Here is a 19,490-nt window from a genome sequence, read left to right on the forward strand (position 1 = left end):
TTGACTGAATCACTGATTGGCAATTACGTAATCAGAGATGACACAATGAACATTTCACTTTGGTTAATTAACAGATCTCTTCGGACAGCAAGACAGACATTCGTATAATTACGGTAGTCTGTCGTCGGTTTACCGGCGACTGCCACCTCTTGGCCACTCGCGGCCATTACATTTGGACTTCGCCACCGGAATGACGACGGAACCGGAGCAGTGGATCCCTGTTCCGTTATCGAAAACATACGACACGAAATCGACCCGGGCGGGTGCCGCTGGCCGGATGAGCGGGATAACGAGCCGAGACTGATAGGCGAGAGGATGTCGGGGAGGCCTCTGGATGGATCCATTCCTCCAACGGAAGAAAACTCTCAGGAAAGTTAAAACTTGTTTCGACTAAGGCCGGCCATTTCTCGAGGACCTCCTCCTCTTCCTCCCCTCCTCCTCATCCTCCTCCTCCTCTTCGTCTTCTCTCGACATAAGCTTGACGCGCCATGGCGCCGCACTCAAACCGCTACACTGTGTACGTGGCGTTGCACGTTTGTTTTTTATCGTCCCGCTTTGACGCGGCCGCCGCGGCAGCGGGCGTTTCGTCCGTCTCGGGGCTGTTGCCGCCTTACGATCTGCTGTATTACTCCGGGGTCCGTGCGTACTTCTCTCAGGAGTGGGACAAGGCTGCGGAACTGCTGGAGAAATCCCTCTCGACCAAGGATGCGCTCTTCCGAACCCGACGGCGATGCCACGACGACTGTGCGGCGGCGGGACAAGACAGACTTGCAGAATTGGGTATGCGATCGATAGAGAGAGAGAGAGCGATAGAGAGAGAGAGAGAGAGAGAGAGAGAGAGAGAGAGAGAGAGAGAGAGAGAGAGAGAGAGAGAGAGAGAGAGAGAGAGAGAGAGCGGGGAGAGAGAGCGGAGAGAGAGAGAGAGCGATAGAGAGCGATAGAGAGAGAGCGGAGAGAGAGAGCGGAGAGAGAGAGAGAGCGATAGAGAGCGATAGAGAGAGAGCGGAGAGAGAGAGATAGAGAGAGGGGGAGAGAGCGATAGAGAGAGAGCGGAGAGAGAGAGAGAGCGATAGAGAGAGAGCGGAGAGAGAGAGAGAGAGATAGAGAGAGCGATAGAGAGAGCGCGGAGAGAGAGAGAGAGCGGAGAGAGAGAGAGAGAGAGAGAGCGATAGAGAGAGAGCGATAGAGAGAGAGCGGAGAGAGAGAGATAGAGAGAGAGGGAGAGAGCGATAGAGAGAGAGCGGAGAGAGAGAGAGAGAGGGAGAGAGCGATAGAGAGCGGAGAGAGAGAGAGAGATAGAGAGAGCGATAGAGAGAGAGAGCGGAGAGAGAGAGAGCGATAGAGAGAGAGCAGAGAGAGAGAGAGAGAGAGATAGAGAGAGAGCGGAGAGAGAGAGATAGAGAGAGAGGGAGAGAGCGGAGAGAGAGATAGAGAGAGAGAGAGAGGGAGAGAGAACGGAGAGAGAGATAGAGAGAGAGCAGAGAGATAGAGAGAGAGTGGAGAGAGATACAGAGAGAGAGAGAGAGAGAGAGCGGAGAGATAGAAAGAGCGGAGAGAGAGATAGAGAGAGAGAGCGGAGAGAGAGAGATAGAGAGCGGAGAGATAGAGACAGATAGAGAGATGGAGAGATAGAGAGAGAGAGAGAGAGAGAGAGCGGAGAGAGAGAGAGAGAGAGAGAGAGAGAGAGAGAGAGAGAGCGGAGATAGAGAGAGAGAGCGGAGATAGAGAGAGATAGAGAGAGAGAGCCCCGTTGTGTATTCTGTGGTAGGGGATCAGAGGGGTGTGCGTCATTGCGCCTTATCTGATCATATAATCAGCACTAATGTGTAACCAAATATCGAATTGTGCACAACGTAGGATATCAACACTCATATTTGAAGCACACACACACACGCTCTAATGTGATGAACCGTTTCTCCGACGACCCTGATCCGGGTCTCTCGTGCTGGTTTTCAGACGCGGGGGCGGGCGGTCTGTGGGACCTGTGGGTCCTGGACTGGGCGCAGCAGAAGGCTGAATGTTTGAGATTTTGTGTTGGACGGACCGTCACCCCAGCCGGAGTGCTGCCCGTCTCTTCGGACATAGAGTATGAGTTCGGCACCCGCAACCCGTACAACTTCCTGCAGATCACTTATTACAAAGTATGATATCTTATTTTTTTGGCTTGGCTATATTTCTTAAATCTAGTGCAATGCTTGGTAGGTCCTTCCTTATTCAAGCCCTTATGAGCATTTGGAAATAGTGGTTTGCAGTTTGTTAAGGATGGGTAGATTCTTTATTCAACCCAAAAAGCCCGACCGCGCACTGTTGGCAGACTAGTAACTCATAATGCATAATGATAGTGCAAGAAAATAACGATAACATCTAAATACAGACCCAGGAAACACCTGCATGTTTTGATTCGAGAACCCAACATGGAGGAGGACGTGTCTCTTCTCGTCTGCCTCCATATGACGCCCTTCAGTCATACCCTCCTCTCCTTTCTCTTCCTCTCTAGCTGGGCAAGTTGCCGAAGGCGGCGTCGGCCGCTCACACCTTCTTTGTGGCCAACCCCAGCCACCTGGAAATGAGAAACAACATTGAGAAGTACAGACGGATGGACGGGGTAACGGAAGATGCCTTCCAGGATAGAGAGATTGAGAATGAGAAGCACTGGGTAAGGGAACGAGGGATCATTATGAATGAAACAGGAGTGAACAAGTGTCTTTATGCCTGCTCAATAATCCAGGTAAGAAAATCGCGGAAAGTTGAATCGGTTTATCTGTACACAGCGTTTATCGAGAGAAACGTCTCATCGCTCATCTCAAGTGACCTCTTCAGTCTCAGCTGACTGCAGGTATCCCCGCCCTTATAAGGGGAGAAGGAGGAGAACAGCTGCCTAAGCGTGAACCAGTGGTGGTTCCGTATGTGGCGGGAGTGTCGAAACAGTTGAGATGGATATTTTCCAAACATCGTGTCTCAGTTGCTCTCAAACCCCAAGACACGCTGCACCAGATCTTGGTCCGCCCCAAGGATCGGGTCCCCCAGCACAAACACAGCAATACAGTGTATGCTGTTAAGTGCCAGGAGGATTGCCATGACTTGTATCGCAGGGAAACTATCAGATGCTGGCCAAGAAGATGGCACAACACAGGAACGCTAACACGTCAGGCCAGGACTCCACAGTCTACACCATCTACAGGCCAGTGGCCGCTCTTCCAAGGATGAGGATGTGACCATCCTTGATAGGGAGGAACGCTGGTTTGAACAGGGAGTCAAAGAGGCCATCTGTGTGAAGAGGGAACGGCCATCTCTGAACTGAGGGGGGGGGGGGCTAAGAGTACATCTGTCACCATCCTACAATGCTGTGATTGCAACTGTTCCCCAATCCTCTGTGAATAGGACACATGGCCATTGTAACTCTAGTTAATGGTCACGGCAATTCGCATATGAAACTGATCGTTTTCGGTCATTATGCCACTGTATTGTGCTCATCCAGGCTCTGGTCATCTCCCGGCTGGACTATGGCAACTCCCTCCTTGCTGGTGCCCCGGCGTCGGCCATCAGACCTCTGGAGCTTGTTCAGAAAGCTGCAGCTCGTCTGGTGTTCAACCACCCTAAGTTCTCCCACACGACTCCCCTTCTCATGTCCCTACACTGGCTCCCAGTAGCTGCTCGCATCCAGTTTAGGACTCTGGTGCTAGCCTACAGGGCAGTGAAAGGAACAGCTCCTTCCTATCTCCAGGCCATGGTCAAGCCCTACACCCCCGCCCGGCCACTTCGCTCTGCTGCCTCGGGACGCCTGGTTTCCCCGTCACTCAGAGGCCCCTGCTGCCAATGGACCCGGTCCCGGCCCTGTTCTGTCCTGGCCCCACAGTGCTGGACTGAACTCCCCACTGATGTCAGGACAGCGGAGTCGCTGCCCATCTTTCGGCGCAGGTTGAAAACTCACCTCTTTAAGAACTACTACCCTGTTACTTGCTCTTAGCACTTATTGTATTCACTCATTTAAAAAAAAATCTTTCTCGCACTTTTACTTTAACACTGGTTTTGCTCTTAGATGCTTGTTTAGATGCACTTATGACCTCTGATGACTAGTAGTTCTCCTGATTTCCTACGTTAAATTCACTTATTGTAAGTCGCTTTGGATAAAAGTGTCGGCTAAATGACTGTAATGTCATGTTACGTATTGTTTATAAGGGTGGGTATACCTGCAGTCAGTTGAGACTGAAGAGGGCACTTGAGATGAGTGATGAGATGTTTCTCTCTCAATAAACGTTGTGTCCAGAAGAACTGATTCAACTTTCTGTGATTTGAGCGTGCATAAAGACATCTTTATTTCTTGTTTAATCTTTTTTTTTAGACAATTTTTTTAAGGAGTTGTCCCTTATGCGATGAAAGGGTCAAAGGACAGGATGTTGTGTTACTGTGAAGCCCACTGAGGCAAATTTGTAATTTGTGATATTGGGCTATACAAATAAAATTGACTTGACTTGCCAATAACAACTCATCGTACAGCAACACACAAATAGCCATCCTGAGTTGCCCCTTTTCTTCGACTTCGTTCTCCGGTCCTCCCTCACCTCACCTATTTGTCCATCCTCCCAGGCTTTGTACAATTCTGCACTCGCTCTTGAGGCGTCTTCCAATTGGGTTCATGCAGTTGAGAAATGGAAAGAGTGTGTGAATGAAACCCTGAGACAGACGGAGGAGTGCAGGGTGCAGTGTGAGGTGGCATCCCAGCGCCTGCCGGAGGACAGGGGAGTGGATGGACTGGGCGGAGTGTTTGAGAAGGCTGCGGGTAAAAAAAAAAAAATGCTACAACCCTGATAGACACCATTATCATCTGCATCAGCCAAGGCTGGACGGAAGTTGTTGATCAGTTTTGTTGTTTTGTCTCAACTTGTATTTCTCTTTGTTTCCCATCCATCCAGCTCTCTCCCTCTCCCTGCTCTCATGCCGGCAGTCCTGCGTGACCCAGGTGGCCACGCGACCCGGGAGGATCTCGGCTCAAGAGGACTTCCTGCCCACACAGCTGGAGCATCTGCACATTGCACAGTTTAAAGGTCAGAGGTCGTACTCAGGGTTGTGTTCCATTCTGGCACATTGTGTAAGTTGAAAATGCTTTGATGCGTTCCACCGGTCCTCCTCTGTGTTTTACTTCCCTGTTCGTCAAACTGAAGTTCTGAACTGCTGAGTCGCTCACACACACACCTCTGTTTCCTAACAGCCGGTGACCTTGGTGGTGCAGTGCAGACTCTTCGCTCCCTCCTTCTGTTCTACCCCTCAGACACAGACTCCCTTGGCAACCTGCAATTCTACTATGAGACACTAGGGGGAGATACCGAGTCACAGGGCACGCAGCCTGCTCAGGTAACAGTTGTGCCATGTCAAAGTCAAGTCAAGTCAATGTTATTTGTATAGCCCCAGATCATAAATTACAAATTTGCCTCAAGGGGCTTTGCAGCAACACAGCAAATCATTTCTCATTGAATTTCTTCAGTGTCGTGTGTGGTATTAGTGTGAAAACATGATGAAAATCAACGTAGGCCTACAATTTTAACTATTCAACACATTCACGTGTCCTGACCACAACAATGCATATTTTCCATCCTCATTCCTCAGCACCTTGAAAGTAAAAAGCAATGTTTAATTCATGCAATCGCCCAAACACAGTACAATCAATAATAACACATGCAAAAAATACACACCCGCGTGCAAACTCAAAAACCGGGATGAAACAGGATTAAAAAGAGCTTCAATTTTACGCATTTTTTTTTCTTTAATGTCTAACTGTATGTGGCGATGTATTTATCTGTCGTACAGGAGATTGTCCAGTATGTGAGTCGAGCTTTGCAGGAGAAAACGTTGCTCTATTTTGGGATGGAGAATCTCGACTTCGATTTCGTTGACCCGGTAAGTGTTTGTTTCATTCACCGATACTCAGGGTGTGATGTTAGACTCCCTGTGCCACAGTCTAGACCGGTTCAGACAACAAGATGATGTATTACCTATCTATTGGTTATTGTAGAGGACATCAGGCTACACCACCGTGAATCTAGCGGCCCCTGTCAATGTACTTACACTAGGTATGAGAGGCTGGAGTCTGTGTGTGCGTGTGTGAACAGGCCATTGGTGCTATAATGTCACTGATGCTCTTTTGGAGTTAGACCCATGACATCTCCAGAAAACTTGCGCATCACAATGCCCTGAATTACCCCCCCCCCCCGCCCTTGTTTAGATCCTCTCTAAACTGACTCATTAAAACTCTCCCTGTGTTTAATACTGCCCACATAGGATTTGCCTTCAATACCTTGTGCCCTGGGTGTGAGCTTACAGCTTACATCTGTTGTGTTATCAGAGTCTGTCCTCTTGTCTCAGCCAGCTGATCGCTGCCTTGAAGAGGCCTGCTCAGCCAGTCAGAAACGGGCTTGTTTAAGAGCAGATTTAGAATCAGGACTGAACACAATAGGCTATATTCCAAGTCAGATACGTGTCGATGTATTTGTGGCACAACTGCAAAAGCTTCCTCTAACTAACTTTAGTAATTGTTTTCCGTGTAGGATCTATGGACCCCGGAGGATATCATACCCGAATCCCTGAGGGAGGCGTGGAGGTAGGGCAGATGGACCGGGACTTGCGTTAACAAAGACAGTTCTGCATCAGTGAAGGTCATCGGAAAGTCAAAATTCATTTGTTTGCCCCATTTCATTTTCAGAGCTGAGAAAGAGAAACTGAATGAGAAAATGAAGGAGGGCGAACCGCAGGAGGAAATGGATGACAGCGGGTTTTATGCAGGTGAGGGTGAATCGGTCCGTCTGTTTTCAGTCATTCTCGTAGTTAGCAAGGCCATTCCTTAGCGTTATATCTTATTTGGGTTTCTGTCTTACATCCTTTAAGGGGGGTACCGTCCCTCAGGTTGGTGTGACTATCACCATGGACGATGCGGCGTTGAACGGGACCAATCGTGTTGTGCTAGACGGCGTAATGACTCAGAAAGAGTGCGACACAATTCTGCAGTTAGCCACTGTAAGATGAAACCATATCAACCGTCAATAAACCATTCATGCCTGCTCAATAATAAAGATGTGAGTTGTTCAAAAATTAGATACCTCTCCCATTTCCGGCTGTTCCCGATAGGCTGCAGCATCAGCTGGAGACGGTTACCGGGGACGACGGTCTCCGCACACACCTCATGAAAAGTTCGAAGGCCTGACTGTCCTCAGGGCTGCTAAGGTGGGTGAGTGTAGCTTGTTTCGCCGATTGAGTAAGGATGCCCACACAGACTTGTCTGAGGACACACACACACACACACACACAAACACACACATTTTGCTTATTAATATTCTGAGTTTAATCATAGTTGGACCACCTGTCAGCTTCTTCTTTGATTGAGGCCGGCAGCACATTCAGTGCGACTTTATCCGTGTGTGCGTCCCTTGTCAGGTCCCACACTCACAGCCTTTAAAAGCAACTCTTGGAACACTTGATTGCTTTTCAGTATTAATCCGTAGCATGTGTGTCTACTGAGCCACTGGAGCTGGGCTGTTTTTCAGTAACAAGGACTCTCAAGAACAAACCGGCGTTCTAGAGTAGGATGTGCTCTGCAAGTTGAATTTGAAAGTACAAACTTGCAAGATAGCAGCGCAGAGCAACTTCACTGACAGTTTGAGATGAGAGGTACTTAATGGTATTGCACCATAGCCTGAGCCCATCAGCTTCCCAGCTCTGAAGAAGTTGGAGGAAACTTTCAGACTCCGTTACGAGTTCCAAAAATGGCAACAAAAAAAAAAACCCTCTGAAATCTGCACTGAGGATTTCTTGCCACAGAGGTAAATTTGATGACAACATAACTTAATGGTTATCGTGTGAAAATTACAACGACTAGTTATGGGCTTTCCTTTCCTCTGACATTGCTGTTATTGTGGGAATGAATGTCGGGATATTTGTGTATTTAGTGTGCGGATCAAGAATACATCTGGGTAGGGATCGGTGGTTTCGAATCACCCGTGTTACCTCCGGCCTGGTCGGGTGTCACTACAGACACAATTGGCTGTGTTTGCGGGTGGGAAGCCGGATGTGGGTATGTGTCCTGGTCGCTGCACTAGAGCCTCCTCTGGTCGGTTGGGGGTGCCTGTTTGGGGGGAGGGGGAACTGTGGGGAGTAGCGCGATCCTCCCACGCGCCACGTCCCCCTGGCGACTCCGCATGTATCGGAGGAGGCATGTGGTAGTCTGCAGCCCTCCCTGGGTCAGCAGAGGGGGTGGAGCAGCGACCAGGATGGCTCGGAAGAGTGGCGTAATTGGCCGGGTACAATTAGGGAGAAAAATGAGGAAAAATCCCCCCCCCCCCCCCAAAAAAAACCATTGAGGCATTTGAGGCCTTCTTGGCTAAATGCCAACATGTGTTTTGGGGACATTACTTATACCGTGACAGATGATGAAGTTCAGGAGTACTCAAATACAGACAAGTACGCTTACCGAGAAAGGCCCCCACTCCTCAGCTCTCTGCCTCCAGTTGATGTGCAAAACTGGGCCACACTATCTCAGCGAGATGAAGCCATGTGAAAACATAACACGGGTTTCACATGTTCTTACAGCATCCTATCAGTCGTCAATACTGTCCTCTCCATGTGTCGTTCTTTCTCCCTCTGTCTTCCAGTTGGCTCAGGACGGCATGGTGAACCAGTCAGACGCCAGGCTGCTGCATGAGCTGGGCGAGAGGGTACGAGTCCTGCTGCACTCTTATTTCAGGAGCCCCTCGGGACTCTTCTTCTCATTCACACACCTGGTCTGCCGCAGCGCTATCACAGGTAGCACCTCACAGGAGGGATTTGATTATAGATGGTTATGTCATCACACCAGATATGGAGTAGACCCACTGCACGGAAAAGGAGTAGCAACCTGATTTAGCATCGTTAGGATTGTTTTTTTTTTTGGTTTTTTTTTTTTCAGTGTTACAACTACAGAGGTATAAAGTTGATCAGCCACAGCATGAAGATATGGGAAAGAATAATAGAAGCTAGGTTAAGAGGAGAGGTGACGAGCAGCGGTATGGTTTCATGCCATGAAAGAGCACCACAGATGCGATGTTGATTTTGAGAATGTTGATGGAGAAGTATAGAGAAGATCAGAAGGAGTCACATTGTGTCTTTGTGGATTTAGAGGAAGCATATGACAGGGTGCTGAGAGAGGAGGTGTGGTATTGTATGAGGAAGTCGGGAGTTGCAGAGACGTATGTAGGAGTGGTGCAGGATACGTATGAGGGTAGTGTGACAATGGTGAGGTGTGTGGTTGGAATGACAGATGGGTTCAAGGTGGAGGTGGGATTACATCAAGGATCGGCTCTGAGCCCGTTCTTGTTTGAAATGGTGATGGACAGGTTGACGGACGAGATCAGGCGTGGACTATGATGTTTGCGGATGATACTGTGATCTGTAGCGAGAGTAGGGTGCAGGTTGAGGAGAGCCTGGAGAGGTGGAGGTATGCACTGGAGAGAAGAGGAATGAAAGTCAGTAGGAGCAAGACAGAATACATATGCGTGAATGAGAGGGAGGACAGTGGAATGGTCAGGATGCAAGGAGTGGAGGTGACAAAGGCATTTGAGTTTAAATACTTGGGGTCAACTGTCCAAAGTAACGGGGAGTGCAGTAGAGAGGTGAAAAAGAGAGTGCAGGCAGGGTGGAGTGGGTGGAGAAGTGTGTCAGGAGTGATTTGCAACAGAAGGGTACCAACAAGAGTTAAAGGGAAGGTTTACAAAATGGTAGTGAGACCAGCTATGTTATGTGGTTTGGAGACAGTGGCACTGACGAAAAGACAGCAGGCAGAGCTGGAGGTGGCAGAGTTGAAGATGATAAGATTTTCACTGGGAGTGACGAAGAAGGACAGGATTAGGAACGATTATATTAGAGGGACAGCTCACGTTGGACGGTTTGGAGACAAAGCAAGAGAGACAAGATTGAGATGGTTTGGACGTGTGTGGAGGAGAGATGCTGGGTATATTGGGGGAAGGATGCTGAATATGGAGCTGCCAGGAAAGAGGAGAAGAGGAAGGCCAAAGAGGAGGTTTATGGATGTGATGAGGGAGGACATGCAGGTGGCTGGTGTGACAGAGGAGGATTCAGAGGACAGGAAGAAATGGAAACGGATGATCTGCTGTGGCGACCCATAACGGGAGCAGCCGAAAGTAGTTAGTAGTAGTAGGATTTATTTTTTTTATCTTAAAGAGAAATTCCGGTATTTTTTTTAACCTAAGCCCTATTTTCCAGTCATTAGGAGTCAAACCGAACCATGGGTAGCAGAATGTTTTTGAACTGATTCAGTATCAGCTGACTGCTGTGCACCATAGCGCTCAGCAAATGAAGTCCACTAAAACAACTCTCAGGGAATGTGATGAGAAGTGTCTGAAAACACCTTCCATGATGAAAAGACAATCCCAGTATAGTCAGTCGATGCAGGGTTAGACCTTTTTTTTTGGGGGGGGGGGGGGTTTCTCCCTTTTTCTCCCCAATCGTCTTCAACCAATTACCCCACTCTTCCGAGCTGTCCCGATCTCTGCTCCACCCCCTCTGCCGATCCAGGGAGGGCTGCAGACTACCACGTGCCTCCTTCGATAGATGTGGAGTCGCCAGCTGTTTTTCACCTGACAGAGGGGTTTCGCCAGGGGGATGTAGCACATGGGAGGGTCACACTATTCCCCCCAGTCCCCCCCTCCCCGAACAGGTGCTCCGACCGACCAGAGGAGGCGCTAGTGCAGCGACCAGGACACATACCCACATCCAGCTTCCGACCTGCAGTAACGGCCAGTTGTGTCTGTAGGGACGCCTGACCAAGCTGGAGGTAACACAGGGATTCAATCCGGCGAGTGTTAGACCTTTATTCGCATTTTCTGTTTTGCACTTCTCTTCAAAGATGGACAGGATTAGGAACGAGTATATTAAGAGGGACAGCTCAGGTTGGACAGTTTGGAGACAAAGCAAGACAGGCGAGATTGAGATGGTTTGGACATGTGTGGAGGAGAGATGCTGGGTATATTGGGAGAAGGATGCTGAATATGGAGCTGCCAGGGAATGGGAAAAGAGGAAGGTCAAAGACGAGGTTTATGGATGTAGTCAGGGAGGCCATGCAGGTGGCTGGTGTGACAGAGGATGACGCAGAGGACAGGAAGAGATGGAAACGGATGATCCGCTGTGGCGACCCATAACGCGAGCAGCCGGAAGAAGAAGAAGGTCTTGCACTTCTCTCCAGTTCGCTCATGTTTCCACTGTTGTCCTCCTGCAACAACTCACTCCTTGCAGGATTACAGAGTGAGACGTCAGCTCTGGGTCGGAAATAAGTTGAATATGATATTTCATATCATGGCTGAGGCTCTTTAGACTACTTTCATAACATTCTGAGCCCGTTAGTGTCAAAATAGAGCTGTTTTTTTTAGTGAACATTATTTGGCAAGCACTGTTGCCCCAAAGGACTACATTTCAGCTCCGAGTGCTGCGGTTATCTAAAATCAGCTCGCTCGATTCCGCTGTCCCAGCGCTCGGTTTGACCTCTACGAATGGAGAAACAGGGCTTAGTTTAAAAAACACCGGCCTGTCCCTTAAGTCTCTTCCGAAGACTGCAGTAAAAACATTCTATTTGTCTTCCCATCGTGCCCAGGGGACCAGGAGGGCAGGCTGGACCTGTCTCACCCCGTGCATGTTGACAACTGTCTCCTGGAGCCGGAGACCAGGAGCTGCTGGAGGGAAGCACCAGCTTTCACACACAGAGACCTTAGGTAACCGCTGTACAACCTTTCCATCTTAACCGGTGATATGATTGTTGTATGTTATTTTCCTCAAAACAAATGAAAAGAAAGAAAAATCTAGCTATGGGCGGAAATAGTTCAACTGAATTCCAACTAAATCAAATCGTTTCCACAATTTTCTTGGGAAAAGCTGACGTATTTCCTTTTTCTGCTCTTGTTTTTCTCTAAAATTAGGTCAGCATGCACACATCCGGCACTGAAGCTGCTTTGGACACATGTGGCAAATATTTAACATTTGGCAACTATGTGGCAAATAGTTTCTCCATTGGCAAATATTTTACTTGTTTGAAGGGAAATGGGAATAGTCTGAACAGGATCCTTGATAGGGAGGAACGCTAGTTTGAACAGGGAGTCAAAGAGGCCAACTATGGGCGCCCGGGTTGCGTGGCGGTCTATTCCGTTGCCTACCAACATGGGGATCACGGGATTGAATCCCTGTGTCACCTCCGGCTTCGTCGGGCATCCCTGCAGACACAATTGCAGGTGGGAAGCCGGCTGTGGGTATGTGTCCTGGTCACTGCACTAGCGCCTCCTCTGGTCGGCCGGGGCGTCTGTTCGGGGGAGGGGGAAACTGGGGGGAATAGCGTGATCCTCCCACACGCTACGTCCCCCTGGTGAAACTCCTCACTGTCAGGTGAAAAGAAGCGGCTGGCGACTCCACATGTATTGGAGGAGGCATGTGGTAGTCTGCAGCCCTACTGGGATCAGCAGAGGGGGGTGGAGCAGCGACCGGGGCAGCTTGGAAGAGTGGGGAAATTGGCCAGATACAATTGGGGAGAGAAGGGGGGGGGTAGGCAAACTAAGAGGGAAGGACCATCCCTGAACCGAGGGCGGGCTAAGAGTACATCTGTCACCATCTTACAATGCTGTGATTGCAACTATTCCCCAATCCTCTGTGAATAGTTCACATGGCCATTGTAACTGTAGTTAATTAATGGTCACACCCATATTTGCATATGAAACCGATCGTTTTCGGTCGTTTTGCCACTGTGTTGTTTGGGGGGGGGGGTACCTGCAGTCAGTTTAGCCTGAAGAGGTCACTTAGATGAGTGGTGAAACGTATCTGTCAGTAAACGTTGTGTCCAGATGAACTGATTCAGCTTTCTGTGATTTCCTTCCTGGATTATTGAGCATGCATAAAGTCTGAGCAGGAATTCATAATATGGTGTTTTTAAGTGTACTTCCTACTATATTAAGGAAGTAATGTGAATTTGGCTTTCATCCAAAGCTCAAGTGGCATGTTTGCGTTTTCGTTTTATCCGTGACATGCCCGAATGCCTGACCCGAGACCCGTTTCCTTCACAGTGCTGTTCTTTACCTGAACGACAACTTCGATGGTGGAGAACTCTTTTTCACTAACAGGGATGCCAAGACCATCACAGTAAGTCAGTTTCTACCTCAGTCCAGGCCACATTTCATGACTGAACGGGTGGCCTCTAGTCTCCCTCCTCATCAGGTGTGTATCTGTGAACTATACCACGGATTTTGAAGGCGCTCACTTTTTTTTAAGACTTGTAATAAAACATCCATGATGCAAGTATATACGTATATACTTGATGTATATCAGCAGATTCACGTCTCAGAGACAAATATTAAAAGGACCCCTATGATTCAACACAGTCAAAAAGAATCAAGGACAATAATTCCCTGGCAAATAAGAACTGGATAGGTGGAATCCGCTTCCGGTGTGGGAAGACGGCTGTGCGAATTCATGTTTGCAGCGGCCTCACCCAGTGCCGGTGTCAGAAGATGGCGGCACAAATTGACATTTGTGGCGGCCTCACCCAGTACCGTCCATGCAGTTTCTTTGTCCATGTCTGCGTCTTAAGTTTAGTCTTCGTTTGATGGCTGGGAGAGCCGGTGCTGGATCAGCTGGGAGAGCGAGGCAGGCTAAGCTAACTGCTAGCCCATGCAGACCGACAGTTCAGATAACACCAAGGGCGGTCTGGCGGCGGCCTCACCTGGCGTTGACTGTGGTGTTTTTGATGTCATCGTGAGGGATGCGGGGAGGTGTGTCGAGGGTGTCTGGCTGGGAGAGCTTGGTCTGCTTCATCCGGTGGGCCCAGGGACCATGGCCCTTGCCTGGAGCTGTGCCCAAGGAGGAAACGCCAAGGGCGGTCTGACAGGACATGGAAGTGGGGTGGGCTAAGCTAACTGCTAGCCAATGCAGATCGGCGGTTCCGACAGTCGTCCTGGCTGGTGTTGTTCCCTTGGACAGTGATTTTTTTTGTTTAGTTTGGATATATGTGTTAGTTTGGGTATGTGTGTTCTTGTAGTTTTTGGATGTGTTTTTGTCTTTGTGTTGTACTGCTGTGGGCTGGGAGAAACGGCATTTCGTCTCATTTCATGTACGCAAGCGCATGAAGTGAAATGACAAAGTGTTCCTGATTCCTGAATGCGAAGGCCACGCTGCACTGAAACAGCCTATAACAAACAGATGCATGAGCATGGTAAATATTAACTTGAATAAATAAACAAGAATAAGAATGAATGTGTAAAAACAAATAAATGAATTCTTTTCTCATGGTCAGCTTGGTGTTGTGCCACCAACTTCTGGATGGTGACGGTAGGAATAGCACAGCTGGAATTTCAGGAATCAGGAACACTTTATTTGTCATTTCACTTCATGTACTTGCGCACACGAAATGAAATGAAACATCGTTCCCCGAACCACAGCAGTGCAACACAAAGACAAAAACACACATATCCAAACTAACACACATATCCAAACTAAACAACAAAAAAAAAATCACTGTTCAAGGGAACAGACGCCAGCCAGGATGACTGTTGGAACCGCCGGTCTGCATGGGCTAGCAGTTAGCTTAGCCTGCCCCGCCTCCGCGTCCTGTCAGACCGCCTTCGGTGTTTCCTCTTCGGGCGCAGCTCCAGGCAGGGGCCGTGGTCCCTGGGCCTACCGGACGCAGCAGACCAGGCTCTCCCAGCCATCAAATGAAGTCACAAACTTAGATGCAGACGTGGACAAAGACACTGCATGGACGGTACTGGGTGAGGCCGCTGCAAACGTGAATTCGCGCCGCCATCTTCCCCCTTCGTAGGGAATCGTCCATCTCCATAATGAATGAACGATGACTCGCCCCCATTAAACTCACAAATGTTTAGTCCAAGAAAACACCTATAACAATTTGTTGCTATAGAAAAGTTTATGGAAATGCAAATTGCAAAATGTGGCCTAAACAATTCAATATTTTAAAGACCTCCCCCCCAAAAAATAACCATGTCTTTCAGGGGAGCTCCACGTGGTTCCCCCCACAGTTCACACCTTGCTCTTCACCCCCCCCCCCCACCTGCAGGCTCGAGTGAAACCCCGCTGTGGTCGTCTGGCGGGCTTTTCTGCCGGTCCAGTAAATCCCCACGGAGTGACTGCCGTGACTGCTGGCCGAAGATGTGCGCTGGCCCTTTGGTTCACCAAGGAGAAACTCCACAAGGATGTGGTGAGGGTTATCATAATAAACACGGTCCTGGTCTAGAAAACCCACAGTAAGCTGTAGTCTTCTGTATCTGGAGTTGCTGCTCGGTTGTTGGCATAGAGACTCTGGTGTTTGGGTAACAAGAGCAGCTGGAGACCGAGAGCAGGATGCAAGTTTGATGCTGTTCAGGGCCCAGATTATGATCAGGTCAGAACGTCGTATGATTTCTATGAGTACTTCAATTTAATTCCATTTTGGTAAAAAGAAAAAAGAAAAAAAAGAACTGACTTCACATCCGGGAATCGTTCGGCGTCATAGAATTACAAAGTAGTGAGGACATATTGTGTAAAAGCGTTGTTGACTTGTCATGACACGTTTAGAAAGTGTCAGCGTTTTGGACCGAAACTCATTTCAGTTTGCCTCCTCGGTCGTTGCCTTCGCATGTCGCAGCTCAACCCCCTGGGAAACACGGTCTTCATCCCCCCCCCCCCCCCCCTGTAAATTCCGTTCTTCTCCCCCTTCAGGAGCGTGAGGAGGCCGAGGCCCTGTGGGCTGCGGATGGTGTGAGCGTGGTGAAGAAGGAGGGTGAGGCGGAGGCCAGCGCCAACTCCGGCCGGAGCGGTAGAAGCCAGGCACCAAGGGAGCGGGGCAGAGGGCGAGGCAGGGTGACGGGGGGCAAGGATGAGCTGTGAGACCCACAGTCGACCCGACAGACTGCCTATATTTCACATGATTTAGGAGGACAAGGAACAAGGAGCCCCCCGCTCCGACCCTGTCTGACCACAAACACCAGGAACTCAATTTTTGGCGAAGTTTAAGCCCCCCCCCCCCCCCCACACACACACACACACACACACTCCTCCACCATCGCTACAGAGCCTGCATGCATGTGTGTTTGTATGTAGACTATATGAGAGTCGGTGAATGTCTGTTTGTCTTGTCCCTCTGGGGTCGTCCTGGAGTGTTGTGTCAGTCACTGTGCGTGCCTTATTGTCTGTTACATAAGAAATATTTCACACCCTTGGAACGTAAATGGAATAAAAGAGAAAATAAATCTCCAAAAAACTGAAAATAAATAAAACTCTGGACCCATGTGATTTGAGCGACGCGGGGGAAATGCAGAGAAAATGTGTTGTGTGTGTGTGTGTGTGTGTGTGCGTCTGTGCGCATGTTTGTGAGATAGTCTTGTTGAGGGTGGATATGCTGACGATAAGTGTGGATTCATGGACTCTGTATGGGGGGCCGTACAAGCCATAATATATTCTGGCTATATTCATAATATATATGTATGTGAAAGGTTAGCGCGGTCGCCTCACAGTAAGAAGGTCCTGGGTTCGAGCCCCGGGGTAGTCCAACCTCGGGGGTCGTCCCGGGTCGTCCTCTGTGTGGAGTTTGCATGTTCTCCCCGTGTCTGCGTGGGTTTCCTCCGGGGGCTCCGGTTTCCTCCCACAGTCCAAAGACATGTGGTGAATCGACCGTACCAAATTGTCCCTAGGTATGTGTGTGTGTGTGTGTGTGTGTGTGTGTGTGTGTGTGTGTATGTCAGCTGTGTGTGATGGCCTGGTGGCCTGTCCAGGGTGTCTCCCCGCCTGCCGCCCCAGTGACTGCTGGGATAGGCATCCCCGCAACCCTGAGAGCAGGATAAGCGGTTTAGATAATGGATGGATGGATGTGAAAGGAGAATATGTAGTGTATGAAAGGGCCAGAATATATTATGGCTTGTACGGCCCCTCATACCTCCACTAAGCGATTACCTCACACCCGTCTCCCTCGACCGTAGGTATGCAGATTAAACTAGGAGCTAAACGACCAAGCAAGGGTTACAAGCTGTCTGTCTTCGGTCTTGTATGTCTTCTCTACTCTGATCTCGGCTAGTGTCGATGTGTGCGTTTTACAGTATCTGGACAGGTAACTGCAAAGAGAGAGAGGGTAAAAAAGGTGTGTGGTGTGCCGGGGGGTGGGTGGGTGGGGGTATAATTGCAAACATCAGTGTAGTACATCCTAAACTTTGTGTTAGAGAGGGAGCGAGTGTCAGTAACAGGGCTGAAGAGGTGACAAGGAGAGAGAAAGGGGTGAGAGAGAGATAGGTGCACGAGGAGGAGGAGGGGGGGGGGGGGAGGAGGAGGAGGATGGATGGAAATAGAGAGATTATTGTTAATCCCTCATAAATGAGTGCATTTGTTTATGGAGCTTAAAAAAAAACCCTCCCATTTAGAATATGGAATAGTAATCCAGCGAGGGATCATTTAATCAGCCGCGCCCCGCCGAGTCGCACTCCCTCCCCTGTCTCATAACTCCCGTCTTCTCCCTTTTCTGCGTAACCGCTGCCCCCCCCACCCCCCCCACCGCGCCTCCTTCGTCTCGTGCATTAGCCAGTGAGGCGGGTTGTGTTTACGGCCCATATTAACCCTCTCTCACCACCACCCCCCCGTTATAATCCCCCCCACCACCCCCCCGCTGCCGAATTGGGTCGGCAGAACTGTTAATGGAGCCTTGGTTTTAACCTTTTCCCTCTCTCACACCGGGAAACCGCGCGATACCCCTAAGACTCGGCAATAATCCGCTCTTAGATAGGCGTTATATATCTATATAATGCATCTTAGACGTACTCCCACTTAAACCCCCCCTCACTGTCTGCTGCTCTAATTATATCACCACGTTTTATATATATATATATATATATATATATATGGGGGGTTATATATATGTGTGTGTATATATATATATATATATATATATATAAACCCCATATATATATATATATATATATATATATATGGGGTTTTTTTGTGGCTTTTCTCTACTATAAACAGAAATTATGTAAGGCCCGGGGGCGTAAGGGGTGAAAAATCAAGCACCCCCAAGAGTGACTTTGACGCGTTAAGCAGCTGTTGTGTTACGTTGTCTAGTGGTGTCAGCCATGTGCGCTTCACCAGTGTTCACGTCCAAACGTTTTAAATGATAGGATTCCTACTGTGGAGCTGCGAGGCGACAGAACCCACTCGTGAGTTTAGTTGAATGAAGTGCCGATCCAGACGTGTGATGCAGATTGGGCCGGACTGAATCGACACCGTTCCGAGTTTTACCGCTTCACCGTGGCCGTTTTGTGCGACCCGAATTTCCACGGGGTAGGGATTGTCGTACATTGTGTAGAATGCAACCGTATTTGTTAAGTCCCCCGGTACTAAACTGTGATTTAGGGCTATACAGACAAATCTGACTTCACTTGTCTTGCTGCCATGTCTGATTTTTAATCCAGCCCCCACCCTCCCCACCCCCACCCCCACCCCACCCCCGTCCCCTTTATTTAAACCCAGGATAAAGGGTCACTTTTCGACATGCTCTGAAGCCATCATCAGTCAGCCGGTGGACCGGTCCCAGACGTGTAGCCCAAAGTCAGCGCCTCCTCCCCCCTCCCCTCGCTTCTCGTCTTTCTACTCCGCTTTACTATTCTCCGCCCATCCTGCCGGTGAGAGGCACTTAGCCGAGAACGCGCCGAGCCAAAGAGACGAGCACACAAAGCCTAATAGATTTTAATCCCCCGCCTCAGTCAGGGATGCTCACATTCCTCTCAATCTGCTTTCCTTGTATCTCTCTCTCTCTCTCTCTCTCTCTCTCTCTCTCTCTCTCTCTCTCTCTCTCTCTCTCTCCTCTCTCCATCCTTGACCAGGCCTTATTTATGCGTCTGTCCAAATATTATTTCTTTGTTTGTTTGTTTGTTTGGTTTCTCCCGGCTTTATGTTCTGTCTCAAATCTTGCCCAGAGCGCCGTGCAAAGGTCAACACCGTCAATCTTAAAGTGCTAAATGTATCTATTATAACCGAAACCCAACGCTAATTCTTGTTACACTCACACGCACACATGCACACGACGAGTTAATTCTGAACAATGGCCCTCGTGGCCCCTCATACGTACACATCCACAAAGCCTGACCTCATCCATTCAAACAGATACGTAGATGCAACTTGATTAATCAATCGATTGACGTGCACATAAACAACTGAAATTTTGCCATAAACTGGAGGGTCCTCGCTGCAGGAAAGCCGCCATGCATTAGAATGACCGGTTCGACTGATGGGACTCGAAAGTTTGCAAAGAAAACAAAAAAATGATAATAAAAATGTGATTCTTAGCCAATGCCCCTCGGAGCCTTCTTCTTTTCAACCTGCCCCCCTCCGACAGGGATTATAAGACAGTATGCACCAGAGGGTGACAGACAGGAGGACTGAGAGGGAGGAGGGATAAGCTTTTTTTTCTCTTTTTTTTTATGAATCCTGCACCGTTT

General features: G+C 49.0%; 1 protein-coding gene and 1 long non-coding RNA gene across 2 annotated transcripts in view; one reads left to right on the forward strand and one right to left on the reverse strand.

Annotated features, from left to right (window-relative positions):
• The first annotated feature begins 186 nt into the window (after positions 1-186).
• p3h3 (prolyl 3-hydroxylase 3) lies at positions 187-16,290 on the forward strand. The gene is made up of 16 exons (XM_056285756.1): positions 187-780; positions 1,957-2,141; positions 2,498-2,656; positions 4,588-4,780; positions 4,914-5,045; positions 5,210-5,352; positions 5,806-5,895; positions 6,543-6,595; positions 6,698-6,776; positions 6,880-7,008; positions 7,120-7,215; positions 8,640-8,790; positions 11,630-11,747; positions 13,083-13,158; positions 15,089-15,229; positions 15,730-16,290. The coding sequence occupies exons 1-16, from the start codon at positions 489-491 to the stop codon at positions 15,895-15,897; spliced, it is 2,205 nt and encodes a 734-aa protein (XP_056141731.1). The 5' UTR covers positions 187-488; the 3' UTR covers positions 15,898-16,290.
• LOC130117636 (uncharacterized) overlaps positions 7,160-19,490 on the reverse strand; it is a 22,591-nt gene continuing 10,260 nt past the window's right edge. Inside the window, exon 3 of the long non-coding RNA XR_008810702.1 lies at positions 7,160-7,270. This is a non-coding gene — a long non-coding RNA (uncharacterized LOC130117636). The remainder of the gene's footprint in view (positions 7,271-19,490) is intronic.

This window comes from Lampris incognitus, chromosome 9 (assembly GCF_029633865.1).
Source record: "Lampris incognitus isolate fLamInc1 chromosome 9, fLamInc1.hap2, whole genome shotgun sequence".
Classification (NCBI taxonomy): Eukaryota; Metazoa; Chordata; class Actinopteri; order Lampriformes; family Lampridae; genus Lampris; species Lampris incognitus.